General features: G+C 35.6%; 1 protein-coding gene across 3 annotated transcripts in view; it reads right to left on the bottom strand.

Annotated features, from left to right (window-relative positions):
• The window catches only part of DDX10 (DEAD-box helicase 10), a 288,455-nt gene that overhangs the window by 216,721 nt on the left and 44,651 nt on the right, over window positions 1–27,083 (bottom strand). For all 3 annotated transcript variants that reach the window (XM_060160341.1, XM_060160342.1, XM_060160343.1), the window contains exons 10-13: window positions 23,158–23,259; window positions 21,884–21,971; window positions 18,802–18,890; window positions 15,409–15,886 (exon numbers count right to left, since the gene is read on the bottom strand). In XM_060160341.1, coding sequence (XP_060016324.1) covers window positions 15,409–15,886; window positions 18,802–18,890; window positions 21,884–21,971; window positions 23,158–23,259 — 757 coding nt within the window. The remainder of the gene's footprint in view (window positions 1–15,408; window positions 15,887–18,801; window positions 18,891–21,883; window positions 21,972–23,157; window positions 23,260–27,083) is intronic.

The raw sequence follows: 27,083 nt of genomic DNA, 5'->3' as shown, positions 1-27,083 counted from the left end.
AACTTTCCCGAGAGCTGACAAGTCTAATTGTTTCATATTTGGTACAATAACATGTCCACATTAAGTGAGTAAAACAAACACACACTTGATTAACTACAGGGGTAAACTGTGGCAGAAGATATTTAAGGCCAACTGACACAAACAATCCCAAATGCTCAGACTAACCCACTATCCCTAAAGGTTCAGTACTTTTATTCTTTCAATAGACTTTTGGGTTTGGGAACTATGAATTATTTCAGTGAAAGTAGGAATAAATAAGTCCCTGAAGTGGCTATGGGTGTTTTTACAGAGACCTCAACAGAATAAGACAGAAGCTGGTGTTCTAAGGGTCTTTCAACCTGAGAAAACCAGAAACATAAATAGAGCCTCATTAAATGATTGTTTCTTGGCACATGCTAAGGCTCTACATTTCACACAATATGTGCAACTCAATACACATGGACACTACTGGAAAAATGCTTCCCCAGCTGCAATGAAACCACTCTTTCCCTCAACTTCTAATCTGAGGAATTCCTAGAAAACTATATAAAGCCATTCAAAATGATATTAATGAGGATATAATTAAGTATAAATGAATTGTAGATCTGAATTTGAAAAAGCTTATGAATCATTATTCTCCTTTATACTGCTAAATACACTTTTTGCAGGAACATATAAACCCAACACAGATGTGAACACACAGACCTGCCAAAACAATTCTGTCATTTCTGGTTTAAAATAACTAGGTAATTTTGATTATTGTGCTTACTCATGTCTCAAAAGAGACAGCACCAGTACTGCCTAGTAGTTCTTAAATTGCTTCTCCAAGCTTCTTAAGTGTGGGGACACCAGGACTCAAGTGGTGCTGCAAATGGAGAAGCGTCTGTGCCAACACTGAGAAACAGGAAGCCTGCCTCCACCTGCCTCTGCTAAGGTTAAGTCTAGGCTGAAGAAGTACACAATGGCGGGAAAGAGTCTTGCAAACTCTCCTGGAAATAGTGATTTAAATACACACTCTGCTCAAAAGTATATACCCATGTAGACCTAAAACAACCCACTGATGGACAGCATTAGGATCAAACTAATCTCTACAAGTAAACTCACTATAAAATAAAATTACTGGCTGTTCAACATAAGAAGTTAGTTTTTCTAAATTATTTTCTCAACCATCTTTAGAAAAAGGGAAATAGCCAAAATATCACTTAAATTTGTATTTTCTCTAGAACAACAGAGGAACACAGCAAGAAAACAGGTCCTAGAGATCAAAATAACCAACATGCAAAGAAAAGGATATGGATGAATTAAAATCAGGCTTAAGAAAGATTTCACACAAGGTATTTTACTCTGTACCTAACCCAGCTTTTCTAATCCAACACAAGGGTCCTACCTAAGATTAACCCATTCAGGCAACAAATATTTTCTGACCCCCCTGTGTTCCCAGTACATTTTTCTATCAAATGGTACAGTCTCAAATTGGGGTAAGAAATCTGATTAAATAGACAAAAGATTAACCAGATTTGAATTTAAAAGACTCTACTTGTTTATCTATTTATTCATTCTTTTCATTCAACAAACAGCTACTAAAAACCTATTACAACGATAGGCAACCCTGACAGATATAAAGACACAAAAATGAATTAATATATATTCTCTGCCTCCGTAAAGGTACATCATACGGTGGGGAAAACAAACAATATGACAGTGCAGCGTGCTCAGTGCTATGAGAACATGAGGACAGCTTGCTCCAGACGCACACTTTGGAGCACCTGACTTGGTCCCAGCAAATGTAACTACCCACTATTTTAGGCCTTATCAAATAAAAACAACAGTTCTCACATGGAGGAATCTGTGTCTCTGGAATTCATGCTGATCATTTAAACTAGTTTTTCTACATTCTGATTTGGGAGAAACAGACCAAAACAGAACCAGAAGGAAACAGTTCTGACTCTGTTGCTACCAAGCACTGAGAGATAATCATCTATGTGGGTCTCTCATGTTTCTGCACATTTTAATCAGTTACTCTTCCAGATTATCTTTCAAGGATGTCAACATAGCATACAGCCTTAGAAGACAGAGATAGTATCTCCCCTGGGGGCAATTAACAGACTTCCTCCTGACCAGGTTAATAGAGACAACTTCTCCCTCTGGGTGAAGGCTGGGCAGGTTTGCTAGCAGTCTTCTTCCTAGCTCTGACACAAACCTACCCTGTGGACAGCTCCCACCTGGGAATACCTCCGCATGGCCCCTGTGGAACTTCAGAGGCAGGGGAACCAATGCAAACTTGAAGCTCATGTGGCCTGCTGTCCCATGAGTTGTCTAGCAACATATATCAAAATATGGCAGGCTAACTCATGGCAAGTAGAGTAGGATCTCAGACTCTTCATGGTTCTTGAAACCTAGAAATAATTTTTCTCTTTTCAGTAAAAGAATAAGAAAAGCCAAATTAACCTGCAATTTCTACCAGAGAACAGAGCTAGTTAATGGGAGATGGGGAAAGGAAGAGAGGAAGAGTAACCCAGTATACCACATCTAATCCTGTAACTATAAATCCATTATAAACCTGGTTAGCTAAGCTGGTGTTAGCAGACAGGCTGGAAATTAGATATGTAGGTAGCCTCCAGGACACTGATGCCATATTCTTGGGCAATATGTGAAGGGGGAGAGTTAGAAATAGACTATTATTTCTAAAAATACCCACTGAACACCACTACTTTGTTCAAGTTATTAAATAAAATTGTCCAATAGCTATTAAAGCATGTACTACTAAGTATGCTTGAAATTGAGTCAATCTAAAAACACTTAATGGAAAATAGTAAGGAGAAAATAAGATTCACTAAAAGCCAGCTTTTCAGATTTCTTAAAAAAAAAAAAAAGTTCAGTCTCAGAAGATTTGGGTGGGGAGTAGAGATAGAGAACCTAATAGAAATTTACCTACTCTTTGATTTGTAAAGTTCTACTTTATGGAATGTCAGCAGATAGGAAAAACAGTACAGATAGATCAAAAAATGCAAAAAAAAACAGTACTGAACCAAACCACAGGAGAGAACATTATTCAGCAAGTTCTTACTGTTTCTGGAATATGCAACCATTTCCTACAACAAACATTCTGAAATTAGTATATCTCCAAAATTAGGTATCACAGCAAGGAAGAAAGCATTCCTCTGCTCTGTTGCTTCCTATGACATAAACCAGCAGACATGAAAATGCGTGCAGATGGAAGAATTATTCTAATTGTGATCACACAAAAGAAATAATGGGAAATATGCCATTTTAATTTAGAAAACAAACTTAGGTAGGAATTATTATTTGGAGGTAGGCTCTATATTGACTGCCACTGAGAAATTAATTGATTCGCTTATTCCACCAATGTGAGGGGTGGGGAGGGAACAGACCAACAGTAAGAAAATTTTATCAAGAGCGACTACCCCTGAAAATATGAGATGCATCCTTTATGTGCTATCAGAAAAGTTGCAATATGTGACTTCTATCACATTTGCCAAATGCTTAGGATTTTCTTCATATATTCCAGGGACATTTACAGTGCCCAGTACAGTAAGGCACTTGTTTCTGGAGCTTAAAATTAATGCACTGTAAGAATCACCACTGTATTGGCTTTATTAGAACTGTAACATAATATCACTCTGTTTTCAATCATTTATTATGCCAAATAAAAACCAGCAGATTCTCTGCCCAACAGTATATCAGGTCTGTCTGTCACCTCTATTCTAACAGCCAGCAAGCAAGCTAAAAGAAGAAAAGAAAGGAAAAAAAACCAAAAACAGCAACAGCGTTCTTGAGGAGAAAATGTCCAGAGATTGATGGTCTGCCTCTTGCTTAACAGAGATAAATTTTTTATTCTATGGCAAAACACTCCCAGCTTGAAAAATAAACAAAATTTTTTAAATTCAGTTTATTAAAACTTCATCGTAGATGTTTCTAATTATGATTTGTTTAGGAAGAGCTACACTATTGTTTTCTTTTATTTTGATACTAAGGATGAAAGTGCTGTCAATGAATGCCACAGGAGAGGCTCATTGAAAGAAAATGACCCCACACTAGAAACAAGCATTCAGTGTCTACCATGTAAAAGATGCTGCAGAGAATGCAGCTATAAGCAAGAAGTGCTGGGATTTCCCTGGTGGTCCAGTGGTTGAGAATCCGTCTTGCAATGCAGCGGACGCCAGTTGGATTCCTGGTCAGGAAACTAAGATCTCACGTGCCAAGAGGCAACTAAGCCCGCGCACCACAATTATAGAGCCCGAATGCTGCAAATACAGAGCCCACGCGCTCTGCAGCCCATGCACCCAACTAGAGAGAAGCCAGTGCACAGCAACGAAGAGCCCACGCGCCATAAATACGACCTGACACAGCCAAAAAATAAATAAATTTTATTACCTGCTCTCAAGGAGATACATCTTACTACACATTTCTCTGTATAGTCAATGTGCCTACCAAAAGCCCATTTACCAATCATTTCTCCCTCTTAATCTTTCCTTGTTTAAAGTACACAACTTAAACAAGGAACTAATACCAAAAAGGGCCAAGGAACACTCATATCCCAACTGTGGTGGTATCCCTTACAGGGCCAAATCCCATTCATCAAAAATAACCCAAAAGGCATGGAAAGGTTAAAACTACACAGTTTTCTAAACGACAAACAGTATGTTCCATTCATTAAACATCATTCATTACACAGACACAAACATCCCACAACACTGTATACTATTATGGCCACACAAACAGAAGAAATGGAGAGAAACAAAAAAAAAAGAATACAGAAAGAGGCTTTTGATCAAACAGTAAAAGAGAAAATAATCATCTAACCCAGAGAGAGAAAGAGAAGGCAGCAAAAAAGGTAGAGAAAGAAAAGAGCCAATAAAACATTCATTTCACTTTTTTAGTAATTTTTCTTTAATCTATTTTATAACATTATTGTTGTGTGATGAATTGGAAATTAAAAAGCTAGCCCTTCAGCAAACATAGCTTGAGAAGCACTGCCCTAAAGACTTTAAAATTTTAAACCATCATGAAATCACTATGCTAATCTTATACTTATTTTGTAAGTACGTAATTTATGCTTAGACTTTACTTTTACTGAAAAATAGGCCTTTCTTAATATACAGGCATCCCTGTTCCCACTGAACTTCATTGAAGTGCCATTGCTCTGACCAATTTACTTGCTAGCGCCTGCTCCCAAGAGGGTCTGAATTCTCTTTCCATTCCCCTAACAGGCCTAGCTTTCAAGTGCAAATAACCAACTGGTTATTCACAACACATGCTCAGGGCACCAGCAAAACTGGAGTATTTTAAGAAAAAATGTTTCTGAAATAACATATTTCAACAAAAGCAATGAAGTAGTCATCATGGAAAAAATAATAACTTGAGGACTCTGTTTTAAAATGTAGTACTCTTTTTGTTTCAAATTACATATGGGCAGAGGAAGCACCATAATCTTAAATGCTTAAAACATCTAAAGGTCTTAATCTAGCAATAGCAGAAGAGTGCCTAACACACTCTCAGGGAGGTGCCTCTCACCATCCTACTATTTGGAATGCTACACCCCACCCCCTTACCATGCTTCATTTTTCCCACAGCACATGTTTATAGTTTTTGTCCATCTCCCTTCACTAGAACATAACACTCCATGAGGAGAGGGAATGGTGATGTTTCAATGCCTGGCACATGGCAGGTATGCAGTAAATATTTGCTGAAGGAGTGAATTTTTTTTTTAATCTCATTAATGCTTCATTTAACAAGCCTTCATTTCACCTAAAATAGAAACTTTCATGATAGAAACAAAGCTTCACATCAAAGCAAATGTGATTTAACTCTGCCTGTCACCACCAGATGGCACTAGCTTCTACTGCTGCCTTGGACTCAAGACACAGCATGGATTTTTGAAGCTGTGTTTCAAAAACATACACTGAAAAGAACAAAGTCAAAAGTGAAATACATTTGGAAAAATTTAAGAGTTGGAAAGAAACTTGAACAGTTAAATCCAGTGTCACCACAAAGACAGTCCTTCCATTAAAAAGCTTTAGGTAAATATACATATACTGATGGCTTAGACTCAAGAACAAAGGATCTCACAAAGAGCATACTGGAACTAATCTGTTCATAAGCAGAAAACCTGGCATATTAGTCTAAATTCTCTATAGTTATATTTGTTATATATATATACACACACACACACACACACACACACACACGTACAGAAGCACCTGTTGATGACTTTGAAAAGCTCCTTATTTCTGATTATCCTAACAGTCAAGTTCAAGGGCAACTTATATGACCCTCTTCAAGAATAGCCTGTCCTATTTCAAATTTCTGTCATTACCTCCACTTTAGCTTAAAATGAAGATAAGCATGCCCTGATAAATGTAGTTCCTGAAATTTAGGCTATAAAAGTAGGTCATGAGAAAATCCAGTACTAGTCAGCAGTTCCTTTAAACATTGAATATGTATAAAACTAGGAAATGAAGAGAAACAAGTTGAAATATTTTTGATACAATAATGATGCAGCATGTGAAAGAATAAACATCAAGCCAAAAACTTTTAGCTTTCCACTGACAATTTACATCCTTAGGAAATCATTTGCATACAAAACTCAAATAGGGGAGAAAAATATATATATAGCAACTCAGTATATACATTTAAGCTTCAAGTCACACGGTAAGTATTCCTTTTGAATTAGAATGAAGCCTACAAGAATTAAGCACAGGATGCAAAAATAAAATAAAATAAAATAAAAGCACCTGTAAGAAGACAAAAGAACATATATACCAACTCTATTTGAGCTACTCAACATTTAAGATTGTGTTCCACTTCATGGTACCAAAAAATTGAGAATAAAGTTTCTTGACTCCTAGGTTTTATTTTAAAGAGTTTTCCCTTCTGTTTAATTCAACAGCAATATATAAGACCCTTGCATACAAAGGTTATGACAATCTCAGGAATCACCAGGAGAAATGGAAATTAAGACATTCAAGTAGGTCTATTATGAAGAGCCAAAAAGAAAAGTACTAGCAAAACAGACAATTGGAATCTGGAGGTCAGTGGAATAAGTAAGTAAAGAAAGACTTCAAGGAAGAGGCAAGCTCAGCCCTGAATCTTGAAAGATAAGATGTGAAAGGCTGGAGTGGTGAGAATATCCTGGGAAGGAATCCCTTCAGTGTAAGTGGAAACTCACACTGGGAAGAATGCACTGGACTGGTAGTTTAACAGGGAAGGGGCTAGCTTACAAAGCCCAACTGAAAAGGATGAAATGAAGGGAGGCATGGAAGGTCAACCACATGAAAAAAATAGATCTGAGAGAGGTTCACAGGAAGATGACTCAGAAAAACAACATTTGGGACCAATTACGAGGCTTATCCCACAAGCCAAGTCTGAGGTGAAAACGGTGTGGGACAGAACAGTGGTAGTGCTAGTGGGAAGTAAAGAGGAACACTAAAAGTAAAGAGCACTAAAGTAAAGAAGAACTGCTAAAATGTAGAAATGACAGGAATCGAAAGAAGCACAGTCAAAAGAATCGATGAGCCTGGGCACAACAAATTCCAGTTCTGCCACTTCACCAACTGTGGGACATTAGGCAAGCAACGGAACTTTTCAAAGCCTCTGTTTCTTAACCCACAAAATGGGGATAATACTGTGCAAGGTTGTGGAGAGTTTAAGCAATGAGATGCAATACTCAAAGGCATGGCAGATTATAGGAAACCAAAAGATGTTCATCATTTCCTGATCTTCTTCTACAAAAACAGTTGTCTGCAAGAAATTTCTGGAAATAAGTTAACATGGTTCATTCCCATTTTTAAATTAAATTATGGGGCTAAAAAAACAGTTAAATCAGCACTCTCCTAAAGCAGCTCATCAGCATGCCCAATCACTCCCCAAACAAGGGCATTACTTTCTCTAATGCCATTTTTTAAAATTTTTATTGAAGTATAGCTGATTTACAATGTTATATTAGTTTCTGCTGTACAGCACAGTGAATCAGCTATATATATACATATACCCACTCTTTGTAGATTCTTTTCCCATATAGGTCATTACAGAGTTTTGAGTAGAGTTCTCTGTGCTATACAGTAGGTCCTTATTAGTTATCTATTTTATATATAGTAGTGTGTATATGTCAATCCCAATCTCCCAGTTTATCCCTCCTTCCCTTCCCCTGCTGGGAACCATAAGATTACTACATCTGTGACTCTATTTCTGTTTTGTAAATAAGTTCATTTGTACCATTTTTTTTATATTCCACATATAAGCAATACTGTATGATATTTGTCTTTCTCTGACTTACTTCACTCAGTATGACAATCTCTAGGTCCATCCATGTTGCTGCAAATGGCATTATTTCATTCTTTTTTATGGCTAAGTAATATTCCATTGTATATATGTACCACATCTTCTTTATCCATTCCTTTGTCAATGGTCTAATGTCCATTTTTAAATCAACAGTCTTAAACATATAAACAATATCTATAACCTAGTATCTTCTATATAATATCTTCTAGAGGTATACTGCATAGTATTAATATTCACAAGAATACTGCCAGTTAATTGGACAGAGAACTCCACCCAGAAAAATATTCATATAATAATGAATTTTATTTAATGACTCCACATTAAATATCAACTACTAACATTTTTAGTTTTATTTATAACCAATTGATTTATTTCCACAGGGCACTATGCTTGCCTAGTTATGGTCTGATTATACCAAATTATAAGTTCTCCTTAAATACCTGGCTATGACATCACCTGACCTGTGGTATCAGTGTAGGCCTTAGCACTCTCCAGATCAATGCAGGACACTGAAAATGTGAAAACTGCTCTATCAACTATGCTAAAATCAAAAAGTAGTCTTGTTTCCTGATACTACATCTGGAATAAAAAAAATACATCACTTTTTCTCTCTACAATGCGACCTGATTCAGAAAAAGCCTTTATTTTTCAGCACTACCTCAGACACTGCCTAGCCATTGCACTGGCAAAGTTCTATAAACCCTTTACCTGTATGTTCCTATTATACTTCATCAAGTAGAAATAATAGCTAATTTTAACCATGCTCCTTCTACATACACAAACTGTGCTGGTTTTCTATCTCTAAGCATCACAATAACTCTGTCAGGTAGTAACTTTACAGAGATGGACACTAAGCCTCAGAAAGGCTAACTACTGAAACTAAACATCATACCAGAAATAGCTCCCACACTAAACACACACTTTCTTGTGGCCATGGTTTTGCTCATTCTGTACTCTCTGCTTAGAATGCTTATTCCCCTTCCTATTAACTCATATTCATGCTTTAAGGCTCAACTTCTCTCAGGATGTCTTCTTTACTGTGGTGCCAATGTTAACACTTTAAAACATTTGGTTTCAAGAATCAATAAATGAACAGAAATCTAAGATTATGTACTGAAATTTTGGTTTAATAGTCTGCTATGTTAACTAAAGTATAAGGCTCTGAAACTTACTAAGAACCTAGCACAGCCCCTGGCACCTTGTAGGCACTCAGTAGTCACTGCTGTGAGGAGAAAAAAATGAAAGCAAGAAGGGAGTGAAAGGGAAAAGGAGAGGAGACAAGAGGCAGAAAAATCCCAGCTCCCAAATATCTGATTCTTGATGAAGAACTTCTAATATATTTATAAGAGAATACTCATAAGCAACAATTTAATAATAAAATTAGCTAACCTATGTTTTACCACCAACAGTGAGTTCCTAAAATACTTACTAAGAATTTTGTGCCAAAATATAAAATTAAAATGTAAACAGAATATAGATTCAGCTCTAAGGACAAAGAATAATTTATGAGTATCATTCAAATCTTAACCAAGACTGATGTATGTTTACTGTTGAGAAAGCTTTAAAAGGACGCTTGCTGAGCTAAAATGGAATCCACCTATCAGTCTCATTTCTAAACAACTGTAAAATATGAGAGAGAAAAGTGTTTGCTTAGAGATTTCATTCTCATATTTAAGAACATTTTTTTTGTTTGTTTTTGTTTTTTTGCGGTACGCGGGCCTCTCACTGTTGTGGCCTCTCCCGTTGCAGAGCACAGGCTCCGGACACACAGGCTCAGCGGCCATGGCCCACGGGCCCAGCCGCTCCACAGCACATGGGATCCTCCCGGACCGGGGCACGAACCCATGTCCCCTGCATCTGCAGGCGGACTCTCAACCACTGCGCCACCAAGGAAGCCCAAGAACATGTTTTAAAATCATTCTCAATTTCAACATTTTAATTATATATTCACGCTCTTCTCTAACACTGTCTCTCTGGAAGCTAACTTTCTAGACACCCAACAGCCAAGAAAGCAAGGCAAAATAAAAGTCCCCCCCAAAAATTAAATAAATAAAAAAAAATAAAAGTCCCTTCCCTATGTGGGAGGTCAACCAAACTTCTCTTACTACTGTAGTGCCTAATCAGCCCAAGTGTGCTCTCTCCCGCCCATTTCTTTCATGGCTCCATCACTCATGACTCCCTCTCCAATGCTAAGGAGATCTGTTTCTCTGTCAATGCCTTGAACCTGTCAAATGGAAAAGAACTATGACAGGGCAGTCTTCCAGAAGATATCACTTGCCCCTGGCACTCAGTACCTCTCTTCTCCATTTATGCCCAAGTCTAAAGAGGTAAACTTATCAATTCTGTATTCAAAGTGTCTGCACACAATGGGTTGCCCAAAATTATCTACAGTGCTGTCAATTACACTGGCACTACCCATTTACAGAAAGTAAACCACACACAAATGACAGTAGGCCACAGAATAAACGAGAAAGAGAATGTGATCTGACATCAGGGATAGATTGTAGTACTAACTCCACCACTGTAACCTTGGAAAAGTCACTTAAAAGTCTCTGAAATTTTAAATAATAGCATCTGCCTTTCCTGTCATGAGGATAAAATGAATACTTGCAAGGAAAGCACTGGTATATGGTAAAATACCAAAAAATATATTATTTTATTAATGATAATGATATGATAAACAAATTCCATGTAATCTGTAATCCAATGTGTTCCCACTGACTCCAAGTCTCAACTGAGTTCTACAACTGCTCCAAGGGAGCAAGAAATGAGGAAAAAGATAACAAGACAAAGAGAACAGCCTGTGATAGAGGTAATGAAACCAGTTCCCTTGCATGCCTGGTATGCTGTCCCTAAAGAAAATTCTAAAACAGCAGCAACAAAAATATTTGAACAAAGGCAGCAGTGTCTGAAAAAGTTTTGGGCTGGCCAAAAAAGTTCGTCCGGGTTTTTCCATAAGATGTTGCAGAAAAACCCAAACGAACTTTTCAGCGAACCCAATATTTAATCTTAAGAAGAATAGATTCATTTATATATGTAAATGATAGTATTATTTCCCATTTTGTGTAAGGTTTGTTTGGTTTTCTTTACTTTATCAGGTCTATCCTTAAAAACAGGTAATAAAAGAAAAAAGCAGCTTCCAGTGAGTGATGGCTGCAATGCAATATGAAAATATAAAGTGCCAAAACAAAGGCTAAATAGGAAGGTCAAGTTGAGATTGTGGATACAAAATCACACTCAAAACCAAATGCCTTGAAAACATGATAAAGAACAACAACAAAAAAAATGATAATCTGAGTACAAGTAAGTATTGATTTTGAAAATTCAAAGGCAAATAACAGGTAAAGTTGACAAGCCTTTCTATTTCTATTTCAGCTAAAGAGCCAATAATTTTAACTCTACTTTTTGTGTATAGTACTAGGAAATGTGCAGGAAGATACAGAAAAACATTCCTTTATTGGCTTCTTAAAAATCCTGTAACTGCCCCAAAAGTTCCCTCACATTTGACACAAACAGTATAATATTTCCCATTTGTTATGGCTAAAAAAAAAAAAAGCAGGTATTTTCAAGATAGAACTTTTTATACTATGCTATGCAAACATATTCTTAGTTAACAGAATAACAGTGATATGTTAACAATGATAACAGTAGTTATCATTACTATTAGATATTTTTATTTACTATCTAAATTACAAAGCTTGGCCTGCACAGCTATATCATTCAAGTCAAATAAGTCATTTCTGCTCATGTTTATAGAAAATTCAACAATACCTTTTGAATTATTGTAAGTCAATCAGACAAATCATACTCAGTTTCAAAATATAGATTTCAAAGAATATACTCTACATATATGAATTCTACATAATTCACAGCAAATAAAACTATCAAAGTGAAAGAAGATATGAGTGATTCACTTATTCATTCATGAAACATTTGTGAAATCTGCACTAGGTCCTAGACACTGCATCAAGCCGTGAACACACACTGGTCAGTAAGACAATAATTTCAGGAAATTCAAAATCCAGTAAGGAAGGCAGGCAAAAAATGTGGTGGGAGGTATAAAATAATTAAAAGCCAGTAATAGTAATTAAAGTTTAAGGACATCTTGCTAATCAACAGGAAAGAGACCACTATCGTAAGAGAAAAAAAGAGAGAGGAAAACAAGCAATACACACACAGAAATTATACAATGGATAAATAAATGAATAATGTTCAATAACAGAATCAAGGAAAAATAAATTGAAATAGTAAGTTTGAATTTCTCACTAACTGTTTGTTTCAAAACAGTAAAAACATGTGGATATTCGGTGTTGGTGTTAGTAAATGGGCACGGACATAAAGCCCGTGGGACAATGATCAATATGACCTCTCTGCAGGACAGTTCGGCAAAATGTATCTAAAGCTTTTAAAACGTGTCATGTCCTCAAAGTCATTACAGGAAAACTACAAACCAATATTCCTTATGAACACAGAAGCAAAGACCCTTAACAAAATATTAGCAAATAAAGTCCTGTAATAGATACAGGAAAGCACATCACAAATGAGTGAGGTTTATCATAGGAATTTAAGGTTGGTTCAACATTAGAAAAATCAATGTGCTGACAGAATAAATAACAACAACTCTATGTTCACCCTAATAGGTGCAGAAAAAGCATCTGACAAAATTCACCATCCATTTCTGATAAAAACACTAAACCAGCCAGAAATAGAATGAACTTCCTCAACCCGTTAAAAGCATTTACAAAAAACCTACAGCTAACATCGGATGTAATGGTAAAGGACTGAATGTTTCCCCTCCCTAAGACAGGAACAAGACAATGATGTCCATTCTCACTACTGCTGCTCAACATACAGTGTAATCAAGTAAGAAAATGAAATAAAAGACACACAGATTGGAAAGGAAGAAATGAAACTATCTTTATTCACAAATACCATGACCAGCTACAGAGAAGATCCAAAGAAAACTCCAAAGAATCTCAAAAAACAGCCACAAGAACTTAACAGGACAGTTTAGAATGACTGGTATGCAAAAACTGTACTTCTATATTCTAGCAACAAAAAATGAGAAACTAAATTTTTTGAAGTATTTATAATAGCATTGAAAACTATAAAATAGTGATGGATCTAACAAAATATGTGGTAAGACGTACATGCTTAAAATTATTAAAAAATACTAAAAGATATTAAAGAAGACCTAGATAAATGGAAAGATATGTCATATACTGAATCAGAAGAGTCAATATTGTTAATTCTCCCCAAATAGATTTATACATTCAATGCAATCTCAATGAAAATATGAAAAGACTTTCTATAAATATTAACTAGCTGATTCAAAAACTTACATGGAAATGCAATGGTCTAAAAATGCTCAAAATTTTTTAAAATATCAAGTTGGAAGACTAACACTATCTGACTTGAGATTTACCATAAAGCTATACTAATTGACACCGGTGTTATTTATGAAAGGGTAACTGTATAAAACCAAAAGAGTCAACACAGAGACCTAAATGTACATGGTCAACAAAGAGTCAAGGTAACTAGAATGGAAAAAGGACAGTAATTTCAGAAAACAGTACTGGTTCAACTGGACATCCACATGGGGGGAGGGAGGCATTGGAACCTCAACCCTTACCTCATACCGTACACAAAAATTAAATTGAAATGAACACTAGCCCTAAACTCAAGTGCTAAAACTATAAAAAGTCCAGAAGAAAACGTAAGAGAAAACCTAAATCAGACTTCAAAAAACAGATTATTGGTCAAGATACGAGTATTAGAGTGAGAATACCTAGATTCAAACTCCGACTTTGCCAATAATTAATTGTGCACCTCACTATTTTATTATCTCTGTATCTCCGTTATTTTCCTCTTACTTGTATAATGATAGAGTACCTACCTATAGGGTTATTCAAGGACCAAATGAGATAATGTTTAGAAAATGCCTAATACATAAAGTACTCAGTAAGTATGTTTGCTACTTTTAAAGTTTTTATTTAGTTACTTTAAAAAACACCTATCCAGGGCTTCCCTGGTGGCACAGTGGTTAAGAATCCGCCTGCCAATGCAGGGGACACGGGTTCGAGCCCTGGTCTGGGAAGACCCCACATGCGGTGGAGCAACTAGGCCCGTGAGCCACAACTACTGAGCCTGCGCTCTAGAGCCCACGTGCCACATCTACTGAAGCCCACGTGCTCTAGAGCCCGTGCTCCGCAGCAAGAGAAGCCACTGCAGTGAGAAGCCCACGCTCTCTTCAACTAGAGAAAGCCGCACACAGCAATGAAGATCCAACACAGCCAAAAATAATAATTAATTAATTAATTTTAAAAAACACCTATCCAAGTTTCATAGTTCAAAATTTAATATTTCCTATTGTGACTCTTGTCACAATATTGTATAAAGAATTGTATAAGGAATAAGAGTTCAGGTTCATTTTTCATTCAATTCTCTCCAAAGAAATGATCAAGAATAAGGCATACAAAATTAAAACGAAAATAAGGGAAGGGTGGAGAAACATATTTACTGTGCACCTACAAGTACCCCAGGAAACAGGTGCTTTACCTTGATTATCTCTTTTATTCCTCCTAGCAGGTGCCTAGTGAGAAACAAAGGACCTATGTGAAACTTAATAAACCTTCATAAGCGGCCTTTAAATAGAAGTGCTGGCTTTCTTTTTAAGATTCTGGATTGGTGCCCAAAACCAAATGTCTCATTAAAAGTTTAGAGAGATTGAATTGTTGTAAGGAATATTTATAATTATTTAAATCAGAAAGTAGTATACTAAGAATCACAGTGAAGGATCCTCACATCATAAACCACGAAACCCCATCACCTTATTACTTAATGTTATAATCATGAAACTGGCTACTTTTTAAAACATGCACCAGAAAACCAATAAATGAAAAGATTAAAGCTGTCAACCTCTTAGAATTCCCAAAGTTATGAAAAATGAGAATTCTTTAGCACCTATTCCATCATTAAAGATGGAGAAGGAGGGAGAGTTCACAGCAAAGAAAGTCATTCTACAAATTTCTCCTGGTTATTTTCCCACAGTTCCCCAAAGGCAACAGGCAGCACGTGGTAAGAAGTGGTAGGAAATAATAGAAGATCCTCCACTAGGGGTAAACTTACCTGTAATGTTTTATTCTCTTTAAGATCCAACCCAAACACATTGCGCCTCTTCACCTTAATGAAGTCAGCATTGAGGCCATCGTCCTCCTCATCATCATCATCTCTGTCCAAGAACTGCACAGGAACTTCTTTGTTCTTCTGTGGCTCTTTATTGCTAGAGACAGACTGAGGTTGAGACCCTTTTGTTTTTCCCAGTTTCTCTTCCATTTCTTGTTCACATTCTTTCTCTTCTTCCTCTCCATCACTAATACCACTAGCCAGTCTGTACTCTGTCCCTTCTGGTATTTTCCCACCTTTCTGGAGAATAGACATTTTCTCATTGAAGTAGGCTCTAAATTCTTCCACTTCATCACTGGTGAGGGAGAGAGTCCTTGGCTCAATTACTTTATTATCTTGACTCACTACCAGTTCTTTGTTGGGTTGTTTTTGCATTCTCTGAAGAAATCTTACCCGTGGTGCCACAGCAAGACCAAGAGACCTTAAATATGAGCAAATGAAAACAGTTATCTCAGCACACTGATGGTGTGTTTATGAGTTTATTATGAAACAGTTTCTCAGGAGTTGAGATTTTTGGAAATTTTTTTTTTAAGAAAATGTTCCTCTGAGATACAACTCCATCTTGACACATTAGGTGATCTAAAAGATAATGAATACCTGTCAGAAAATATTGGAGATACCCCATTTTCCATTAAGATGGTAACACAGTTAACAAAATAAAGAGCATGAGACCAGAGCAAGGGAACAGTTCAACTACTAAATCTGCCTATTTCCAGTATAACTCTCTCAGCCTCAGTTTTCTCAAATGTGAGATAACAATACCTACCAGGCCTATCTCACAGCTGTTATAAATATCTGATGTACTAACTATATGAAAATACTTTGTAAAATATAAATACTAAAGCTGGAAAAGGCATGACCATGAAAGAACAAAACACAGTTCTCTGCAATGAATAAACTCAAGTATTATCATCCTCCCTTCTAACACACATAATGTGGCACAATCACTTCTATAAAAATGGATTTTTAAACTTGAGACCAAAAAAGAAAAAAAAATCTTATTTTCTCCTTCTAAGATCAAGATTTACTTTATGGTCAGGTCTTTCCTAGCTTCTAAGTTCCCACAGATGGATTGAAAAGAAACTCTTAAAGCACGGCCTGCTATAATAAAAAGCTAACATTAGAAAATGGACCAACTGCCTTTTTCCTATAAGACACAATTCACAGAAACTGAGAGGTGTGGTTGTAAAACCTGGATTCATAAATAGAACTGTTGAGGTTAAAATCCTGGCTCTGTCACCTATAAGCTATATGATCAAAGGACATTATTAAACCTCTCTATACCTCAGTCCTCTCATTTGCAAAATGGCATGACAAGAGTACCTACATTATAGGATCATTATAAAAATAAAATGAGTTCACAGAGGCAATGCATCTATTATAGTGCCTAACACACAGGCAGCCACTACTGAGCACTTGTCATTATTACTGTTATAGGGGATACAGTTAGGATCACAAACTCAATACGCATCAGAGCATTTCTCTCAATGTATTACAGTTACATTTACATGTCTTTCTCTGCTACTAAACTTGGACCTCCTTTAAGGTAGAAGTACATAACCATACATCTATAATTTTTTTTTTTTTTTTTTTTGCAGTACGCGAGCCTCTCACTGTTGTGGCCTCTCCCCTTGCGGAGCACAGGCTCCGGACGCGCAGGCTCATCGGCCATGGCTCACGGGCCTAGCCGCTCCGTGGCATGTGGGATCTTCCCAGACTGGGGCACGAACCCGTGTCCCCTGCATCGGCAGGCGGACTCTCAACCACTGCGCCACCAGGGAAGCCCCACATCTATAATTTTAATGCCTAGCTCAATGAACTAGATATATTAGGTATTTAAAACATATTTCTTTAATATTCAAAAAAGTATTTTACTAATATAAATAAATAAAATATATTTCTTCAGTAAAATAGTTTTTTAAACCTTTATTTTATCCCACATACATAGCACTGTTTTAGGTATCAAAGGCTTCTAAAGGAAATTATAGATCAAGGAAATTATACATCTAAAATCCACAAAAATTAAATTAAAACACCAAGTTAAACTGTACCAGTAATTTAGGCTCAGAATTTAACTTTCTGCTTCCCTAAGCATCACCAACAAAAAGCAAAGGTCTTCAACTGTAAACAGATGAGATTTACTGGCATCTGTGGCAACAAAATGTCCTCTAAATATGGCCCTGCAGCATTAAAAGACCTGTGCCTCTCCTGTTTGCTAATATCTCAGCTATGTCAATGAGAAAACCAGGAAACCAGGATAGAATTTCATGAAGCACAAAAATCAGCTAATAACCTAAACCATGAATCATATTCAGAAATTTTAAAATTCGTAAAGAGATAAGCAAACAAAAACATGTTATCCCTGGCATGTGATTTTCCATCCATTACCTAAACAAAAAGTCAGTGACCTTACTTTGTTATCTAGCAAATTAAATGGCTCTAAAATGTTACAACTGACAAATTACCTGTTATAATGAACTTGCAATGTAACATGAAGAATGGAAAACAGCAGCTCACTCGGATACAAGTTTTTATTAGACTCAAAGGTAAAGGTACTCGAATTCCTGGAAAGCAGGCCAAATACACAGACCTTGCTTTGAAAGTACATATTTCATCACAGACTAGGAGATTTCAATCTGACATTCAAAGTATGAGTAACCTTAAGGGTGCTTCTACAGGATTTTGTCAATGCTTTTCCCACAAGTGGGACCCCATTGAAAAAACAGATGCTCCTCCTTTATACCTGAAAAGATTAGGAAAAAAAATCCTTCAACTACTAAGCCAAAACAAGACCAAGAGTTCCGTTTTCATATAATAGTAACCACAATTACTAAAGAGAGACATTTTGCCATGGTAACTGTGAGCACATGTAAGAAACATCAAGACACAAAGAATATCCAGGCAATAAGCAGCATGGGAAACCAATCTAAAAGAAGGGAAGAACTGACAAAGAGACTTGCATCCAAAGCATAAAAAGAACTACAGTAAACCAAGCCAGCTTTTTAGAAAACAAGAGGGCTACAGACATTTAAAGATTTCAAAGAATGCTTGTCAATTGCTCTCCATCTCCTTTAAGCCCAAACTACAGGAAACTGCCAGTGTAACTTTCAAGAATTCATACTTACAAGTAAGAAACTTCTTCCTGACTGAAATTCCTGACAACTGAAAGCTCAACAAGTTTTCTACAGTTTATATAATCTTTTTCTCTGCAAATCTTCAACAGATTCTTTTAAGGTAAGGCACAGTGGTTTAAACTAAGACTCTCAAAATCAGGTTTCAAACAAATTCCCTCTAACTTTAAGGATTCACAAACAAAACTATAATATAAATACTTACAGGGCATATTCAGGTATAGGTAACTTGCTCACATCAAATATTTCTTTATCCTTCATCAGATACACTGAACGTATGTAGGAGACAAAACACTGTAAACATAAAAGGCTGAAGTGTAAGATATATACTAGTCAGAAATGGAAAATGAATTTTAACTGAGATAAAAAAATTAATCAAAAGGATAAATTCAACAGTAGTGAAAAACCTCAAAAATAGCTGAGTATATGTCATCCCACAAAAACAAAAAAACCTACCTTTTTCGAATTGTAATATTAGAAAAGACTTTAAATTTGGTTTCATCAAGCCAACTCAACATAAAACATAACCTTCTCAAAAAGCTATTCTAGAAGTTAATACCATTCAGGTGCATTAATATGGAAAAACACAGGCTTTGGAATAATACAGTTGAAATCTGAGCTCCACATCTTACTAGCTGAGCAAGTTTCTCATTTCTCTGTCAGTTTCCTCATCTATCAAACATAATATAACAGTACCTTCTACTCAGAGTGTTATGAGAATTAAATGAGAAAAATGCATGTAGAGTACTCGGCATTTCTTCTGGAATACATTAAGTACCAATGAATACCAGTTATAAGTAATAATTATTACTTGAAAACATCCTTTGACTACTACAACAAAATTTTACTGTACTTAAATTAAGCTTAATAAAATCATAACAGGAAAAGTTTATTCCTAAAGCTTTTTCTTTTTTATTATAATTTCAAGTAATTAGTTGTCATTATAATTTCAAGTAATCTGTCATTAACTTGTAATATTTTTCTTGTTTGTGTTAAAAAAAAAGAAAGAAAGTAAACTATCTTTATACCAAGAGCTATTGCAAACTAAAAAGTAAACATGGTCCTGGATCCTCTGTCAGTCTGTAAAATAAACAGGCAGCAAAGATGGTGAATCATATGTAAGCAGGAGTTTTATTTTTTGATTTTAAAATTAATTTTTGTAAAGTATATTTAATTCCCATTTCTATATTTCCTAAACGTCACATTTTCTCTAACTTTACACTAATCCTTTCTTCAAACCATTTACACTAATCTTCAAACCATTTTCCCTGTCTCCATAGGCATTAAAATGAATAATTCAAGGATAATTTTTTCCCCTACAATCGTCCACAAGAAATCATCCCAGTTTCTTATTGTTTTTGTTCTATCCAGATTATAATAAAAGCTAGAAAATCGCTTCTATGAAATTCGATAGCTTGCTGCAGCTGACAACAGTTAGCCGTTCTGCTAAACCATGCGTGACACCCAGTAAATCACATCATTTATTTCAATGTGCTTTTCTATAATTTTATTCTGGAAGGCTCATTTGTTATATGCAGAAACCAGTGAAACGACATCCTTCCAGTGTTTCATATTTCCTGATTCATAATAGAATGACCTAAGTATGCACAAAGTCATGACATCAGAATTCATGTATATTATTTTCAAATGTGCATACTATTTCCAAAGCTTCTAAAAGATTTAACTCCTAGCTTAAAGTATGTCTGCTAGGCAAAACATGCACACAAATGTTTCCATGCCTAAATATATGCCCAAAAACTAAGAAAAAAAAATCTGTTTAAAGACCCTTTTCATTAGATTTCAGGTGAAGTGAGCTTACAGAAGTTTAACTACGCACAGTTCATCATTTGATTCTCTTATACTCTGGAACTTCTCCTGATGTATCATGGAAGTTCTGAAGAAAGACCTGGATTTAAATCTTAGGTCTGCCACTTAATAGCTACGTCACCCTGGACAATTTTTAATTTCCTCAGCTCCTATTTTCCCATCTATAAAATCAAATCAATATCACCTACCTCACAGGTTGTTGGCAAGATTAAATAACACAATGCATATCAAACTGTCATGTAAAAAAAAAAAAAACCAAACTGTCATGTAATAGGGTCATGCTGCAGCTAAGTGCCTAGCACATACTAAGCATCTGAATTTTAGCTTTCATCATTAATGTTGGTATTTTAAGCACAGTGACAATAATTTGATAAAATATAACCTAAGTTAATTTTTTAAACATAAGATCTTCTCTTTAAATAAAACTTCTTTGCTTAGAATATCCACTTTCAAAACCATCACACAAAAGACTGACTACTGACTTTCTGCTCAGGCTCCTCTGTCTACTGAGGATGCCCTTTCCATGCCTCCTCTTTATTTTCTTCCTCCAATCTCTGAATCCCTACTCTTTAAATGATTGTTGAGTTATGGGAGATGCAGATGTAGATATCCTATGTAGATCTCGTAACTAAAATATAAGTAAACAAGTGCTGAAAATGAAGAACTTCATAACAGGGACTCAAATATTTGTCAATTCAAAGATTGGACAGCTATAAGCACAACGCAAAATAATTTCACATCTTCCTTTTCTAAAGAATCTACTGCTGGGTACTCTAAGAACTAAAAAATAAGTATAACTAAAAGTGACAATTCTTTGAGTATTTGCTAATCAAGAGGATTTCTAAGTCCAAAAAAAGCAGTTTGGGAACACTGTCATACTTATAGATTAAAATCTCATTCCTAAAGAGAATTTAGCAAGAGTGCTATGCTTTCTAGAAATTTAACCTAATATAAGATATTAATTTTACAGTCAAGAAAGTGCAGTCAGAAGTTAATAAAAACTTTACTGAAGAAATCAAAAGTTGATAACCTTATCAAGTATATTAGAAATCCAGCCATTGTGCACTTAAAAATCAGAGTATTTTCTATATGTCTGACAAGACTATGGACAAATAATAGACATTTTTCCAAGTTACTATAAGAAATATATACTTTTAGGACTTCCCTGGCGGTCCAGTGGTTAAGACTCCACGCTTCCACTGCAAGGGACACGGGTTCAATCCCCTGGTTGGGGAACCAAGATCCCACATGCCACGTGGTGCAGCCAAAAATTTTTTTAAAAAAAAGAAAGAAATACATAATTTTTTCAAAGTTAAAGAATAAGTTAAACTTACCTGAACTTTATACTACCTGAATATCTGAAGCATAACTATGCAACCTAGAAGTAGTAGAAAATGATACAACGTAACTTTATTATATGCTCTATTCCACTGAAGGTATCAAATTCAAAAATGACTTACCCTTTGAGCTCTTTCTTTTAAATCTTGATCTTGAGCTAAAAGCGATTCCAATTTTTTCTGAATGTCTGTAAGTTTTTCTGGATTGATTCTTTTGTAACAAAAAGATAAAGATTAAACTAAGACATCTCAATTTTAGAAACTGAAAACAGTATACAGTATTTTCTATTTTCCTCAGTATTTTTAAAATCTATAACATTATTTCTCATCTATGACCCAGATTAGACTGAAGTTACACTAGACAGAAATTTGACTCTGCATATTTTCAATAATGCAGGAAAAAAATGTAAAATTCACATTTTCTCTAAACAACCCATGCTGAGTGACTGAAAGATTAGGTTAACACCACAATTAGCAATGTTCACTTCTTAAGTCTTTAAGGATAGAAAGTAGCCTCTTGTGGGAGGTGGATCATCAATGAAATGGAATAAATGAAAGCAAACGTCACTTTTATACAATTTCCGTTTTCAGTCAAATACCATAAAACAAAAGTCAAATAATAAACAAGTAGCCAAGGATATAAATATTGTTTTCCTTATCTAGAAATCAGGCATAACATAATAGAATGGTTACTTAAATCTGCCCGGGGTTTAGAATGAAAATTACAGGAAAGAATGTAATTTTTACAAGCATCTATTCTAGGTTTCACAAAGGAAATTCCACTTGTTTCCCTGATTTTAGACTGAACAATTTTGTTCCTGAAAAGCTGGAGTGGTAATAGGTGGTGGCAGATGAGGTGTTTTTTATTTTTTTAATTACAGAAAATATCAAAATATACAAAGGTAGAAAACTTTCACTCAGCCTCAACAATTATCAACTCACACCCAATCTTGTTTCATCTAAACTCTTATCCACTCCTCCACCACATCTAACCACCCTCCCAAGTTACTTTCCTCCAGATGAAAGCAGGGTGTTTCAAGGGCCCCAATATAAGTGAGACTACAATCAATTCTGCTGACACTCAATCTAAACATCTTCAATGACAGGAGAGGACAATCCTCTGAAATAGACAGACAACCCCAAAAATAAGTTCAGCCAAGAGGTTTAATTCTTTCAACCATCAATGCCTCCTGATGCTAACAAGGTCTCTTTTTCATCTTGTTTTCTCCGATGACAGTCTTCTAAAAAAGTTGTTAAAAACAAAGCAAACAAAAAGTCCAAAATCATAGAGCAGAAAAGCTTAGAGGGAGGAGGGAATTAGGTATACATAATTAGGCATAATAATTTCATGCCTTCATTTTTCTAACAATAATATCAAGACAGCAAATAGTTCTTACTTGATTTCCTTCACAGGCACTTTCTTCTGAAGAAGCTGCTGCACCATCCCTTTTTCTTCTGAGGGAAGCAAAATTAATAAAGCTTCACCATCCTCTTTGTACCTAAACAAAAAACAAACAAAATCCCTTCCACATTAATGCCATCTGCACTTTACATTTTAACAGTTTGATGAACAGGTAACAAGAAAGCAAGTTCACCAAATTAGTAAATATGAGGAATACCATTTTTTTTAACTTCTGTGACAACAGAAAACTAGGGCTCTTGAACACCTTTTTCAAAATTCATCACTAGTTACAATTCCCATTGATTTTTAGGCTATACCACAGTAGAAGAAACAAATCAATTAAGAAGAATTTCTTAAATAACGGTCTACCTATAGCAAGGAGACAATTTCTCATTCAAGTCACAAGACTGATGTAATAAAATTAATCATTTAATAAACATGGCTCCCAATACATTAAGGAAATCTAATCATCTTCCTGGAAATTTTTCTTCTACCTTGGGAATAACATGGTTCAGAGTTCAGAGGCATCAGTTATAAGGAATGGATCTCTGCTCCGCTGAAAAACTTACTACCTCTAATCCATGATTTCTCTTCCTTCACCTAGTATATAGGTGCACCATCAAAAATTTCTATGTAAGTGGGCCATAAGGCACCCCATAGTTACTTAAGCTTCTTGTGCTACTTATATACAGATTTCCTGGATACTTTAGATATTACATGAAAGCAGTAAGACAGAATAGAATCAAGTATTTGTAGAAATTTCTTAAAGACAAAGAATTCTCTGCAGGGTTCATGCTATAAATATGAGGGGCAAATAAATTTTTATAGTTAACCAAATAAACTATTTACTGAAAAATTTTGTGCCAGGTATAAATTATGAAGAACACAAATAAATAGAAGATGAATATCCCTGCCTTCAGTGATCCAACAATATGGTTACCAGAAAAGACAAACTCACACAAAAGCAAGAGCCTCAAAAAACAGTCCCAAAATGGTAAATCACCAAGTGTCAAAGGATAACCACTGGCAATAAAGCGCCATGAACTCAGAAGTGAAAGGAGGACACTAAGGGTTAGCCAGAGAAAAAGAGAAACATGTCACAGCAGATGGAATTTGACGTGGGCCTTAAAAATGGATAGAAAGGGAAAAGCTAAGGTATTCCAAAGAGGAAAAATGGCATGAACAAAGGAGCGGGAACCAGAAAATACAAGACAAACACAGAGTAAACTAAAGATAGGAGAAATTCAACTGAAGCCAGTGTATGTAAGTGCACAGCAGGAAAGACTGCCGGAAGGTACATGAGAGTCTGGTTTTAGAGGACCTTGGATAAGTCTCTAGAGAGACCAACTACCACTGTATATAAGCAGACCTTTATCACTGTACACTGGAGGGAAACTGACTTTGTTGACTTACTGTCAATCCAAAGACTGAAGAGCAATTTTTACCTCACATGTTGATTTCAAAATTCTATTCCTACACAAAAGGGTAAAAAAACTCCAGTGTAATAGCATTACAAAAGTATGTGTTTATATATTTTTATGTGTACCCAGACACATAGAAAAGTATGAAATAAAACATCAAAAGTATTAAAAGGTTAAAGTTAATTCATAAATTTAAAAAAATTAAGGGGCTACTATATACCAGGCACTGAAATAGAGTGATAAAACAGATACAGTTCTGGCTGTCACAGAGCTTACAGACTATTAGGGATAGACATAAAACCCGTAATAACAACAAAGTGATATGACTGCTACAGTAGACATATGGGAAGCTACAAAAACACATAACACAGAGCTCTACACAATGTGCTCTAGGAGTTTTAAAAAAAAAAAGAAAAAACTGCCCTGAGAAAATGACATCTAAGAGCTGAGATTTAAAGAACAATTAGGAATTAGTCAACTGTTAGGGGAGAGTCAAGTTTTCCAGGGAGAAAACAGCATTTGAGAGAGTCCAGTGGGTAGTTTTGTCTACTTTGTGCTTGTTTGTTTATTCCATGTTTTCTAAATGCTTGTGTATTAAACAGGGAGATGAAAGTAATTAAGCATACATTTACTCCTTTTACAAAGAATCTGTTTCACAACTGAAAAACTTCTTCACTGTATTTTAGTACAGACTAGTATGACTCAAATGTTTCATCTTAATTTACTATGAAGAAATATGAATTTAAAGCATTTCCCCTAAGCAATGTTGGACTAAACTATCTGTGAGCAGAAATTATTAGTCTATGATGTAGTGAGGTACCGGAACAAACAAGATATCTGAGAGACATCACAACTACTGAAATTCTAAAATTTTACCAAGGACAGGGTGAAGGTCAAAGAGGACACAGATCAGTCAATACTGACTCACTATGTATGCACTTACCAAATACCCTCAAAGCAGACCGACTCTTGAAGTAAAATCAGTTACCTTCATAAGTAAAAAAGCTTATTTCATGTGGTACAAAGAAAAACAATTAGGAATAAGGGAGATGAGTGGGTTGAAGGATAACAAACGCTTCTAACATTCCACATCCAAATTCAGAGATGGAGAAAGAAAATAAAAAGGCTTCCAAAGTCTACTTAGGCCAGAGCTGTAGCAAAGGGGTAAAGAGAAATCTCTAGGATATCAAAAGGGAATCCAATGAAGATCTCAATCTTCAGACTGACTCATAAGTAAAAATAAGTCTAACCATCTACATCTATCTTATCTACCCATTCATGCATCCAGGGACAATCTAGGAGGATAAGTCACGAGTAATGTCACCAAGGGGCCATATTCAAACCTTTAACAGAATATACCTAACAGAATATACACATAAAAGGCTAAGGTTAAGACAGACTGCAACACTGAAATTTAGAAGAAAAAGATTCCCAAAGGAAAATGGAAAAACATGTCCAAAGTCGAATCCCACAAAGCAAGCATCTTTTAATAAAGATCATCACTGGTTATTTTACCTATTTTACATCACACACATCTTTTCCCAGAAACAATGTAAAGCACAAATTATCTCCCACATACCAACACCCAAAATTTTCCAGTAAGCTTTTATTACAAAAAGAAAAGCACTTTTAAAAAAGCATAAGCACATTTGCCCCCCTTTTTAAAAAATGCTTACAAGAATAATCTATTTACCCATGAGCTAGCTTTTATATTTCCAAAGCAATATCCAAGACCCAAGGCTAAATATATGCATAGAGAAATAAATGTTCTTCATAAGACCTACATTTTAAAGTTCTATATATTTAGACAGATTATTTTAAGAAACACTGTAGGCATCAAAAAAAAAAAAAAAAGCCCTGCATCTGAAACAAAACAAAAAGTCTCATTTTTACCATCAGTGTTAATACCATCAGTTACATTTATGTAACTCTTCAGAATTTATGATAAGCTTCATTTTACATTAATTTGCCAATCTTAAAAGCAACCAATAGAAGAAGCAAATAAAAAAGTTCCTGAAAGGCCAAGAAATTGGCCTAAATAAATAAATAATCAGCTGATGACTACATAATGAGCTGATGACTACACTTTCACTTCCATACTCCTTTTCAACTATAGCAGGATTCTGTCCGGAAAGAAGGATCCTCAATAGGTTGACCGTAACTGTCTGATATCAGGAAACTTACTTCTACACCCTACAGCTCACTTGTATCTCTAGCTAAATTAGGAGATCCAAACCACTGACTCTTGGATCCCAATGGTAATTCTTCCAATGAAATAACCTTGAAACAATATGGCCAGAGGAAGGGAAAAAGGCCTTGCCATTCTGGCAATAGTTTGCCTTCTACCCAAGAACCATTAATCCACCAATTCAGATTCCTCAACACAAACTCCATTCTAGTTGAGTCTTTAAATGGCCCTTAAACCTTGCTCACTCCTACCTTCAACAACTGCTGCAGCAGGATCTGACAGTGTTCACAACTGCCACTCTGAGTTCTCCCA

The sequence above is a fragment of the Lagenorhynchus albirostris genome, chromosome 9, assembly GCF_949774975.1.
Source record: "Lagenorhynchus albirostris chromosome 9, mLagAlb1.1, whole genome shotgun sequence".
NCBI classification, from domain to species: Eukaryota; Metazoa; Chordata; class Mammalia; order Artiodactyla; family Delphinidae; genus Lagenorhynchus; species Lagenorhynchus albirostris.
The sequence above is the reverse complement of the archived record's forward strand: the minus strand, read 5'-3'. Positions and strand labels throughout refer to the sequence as shown.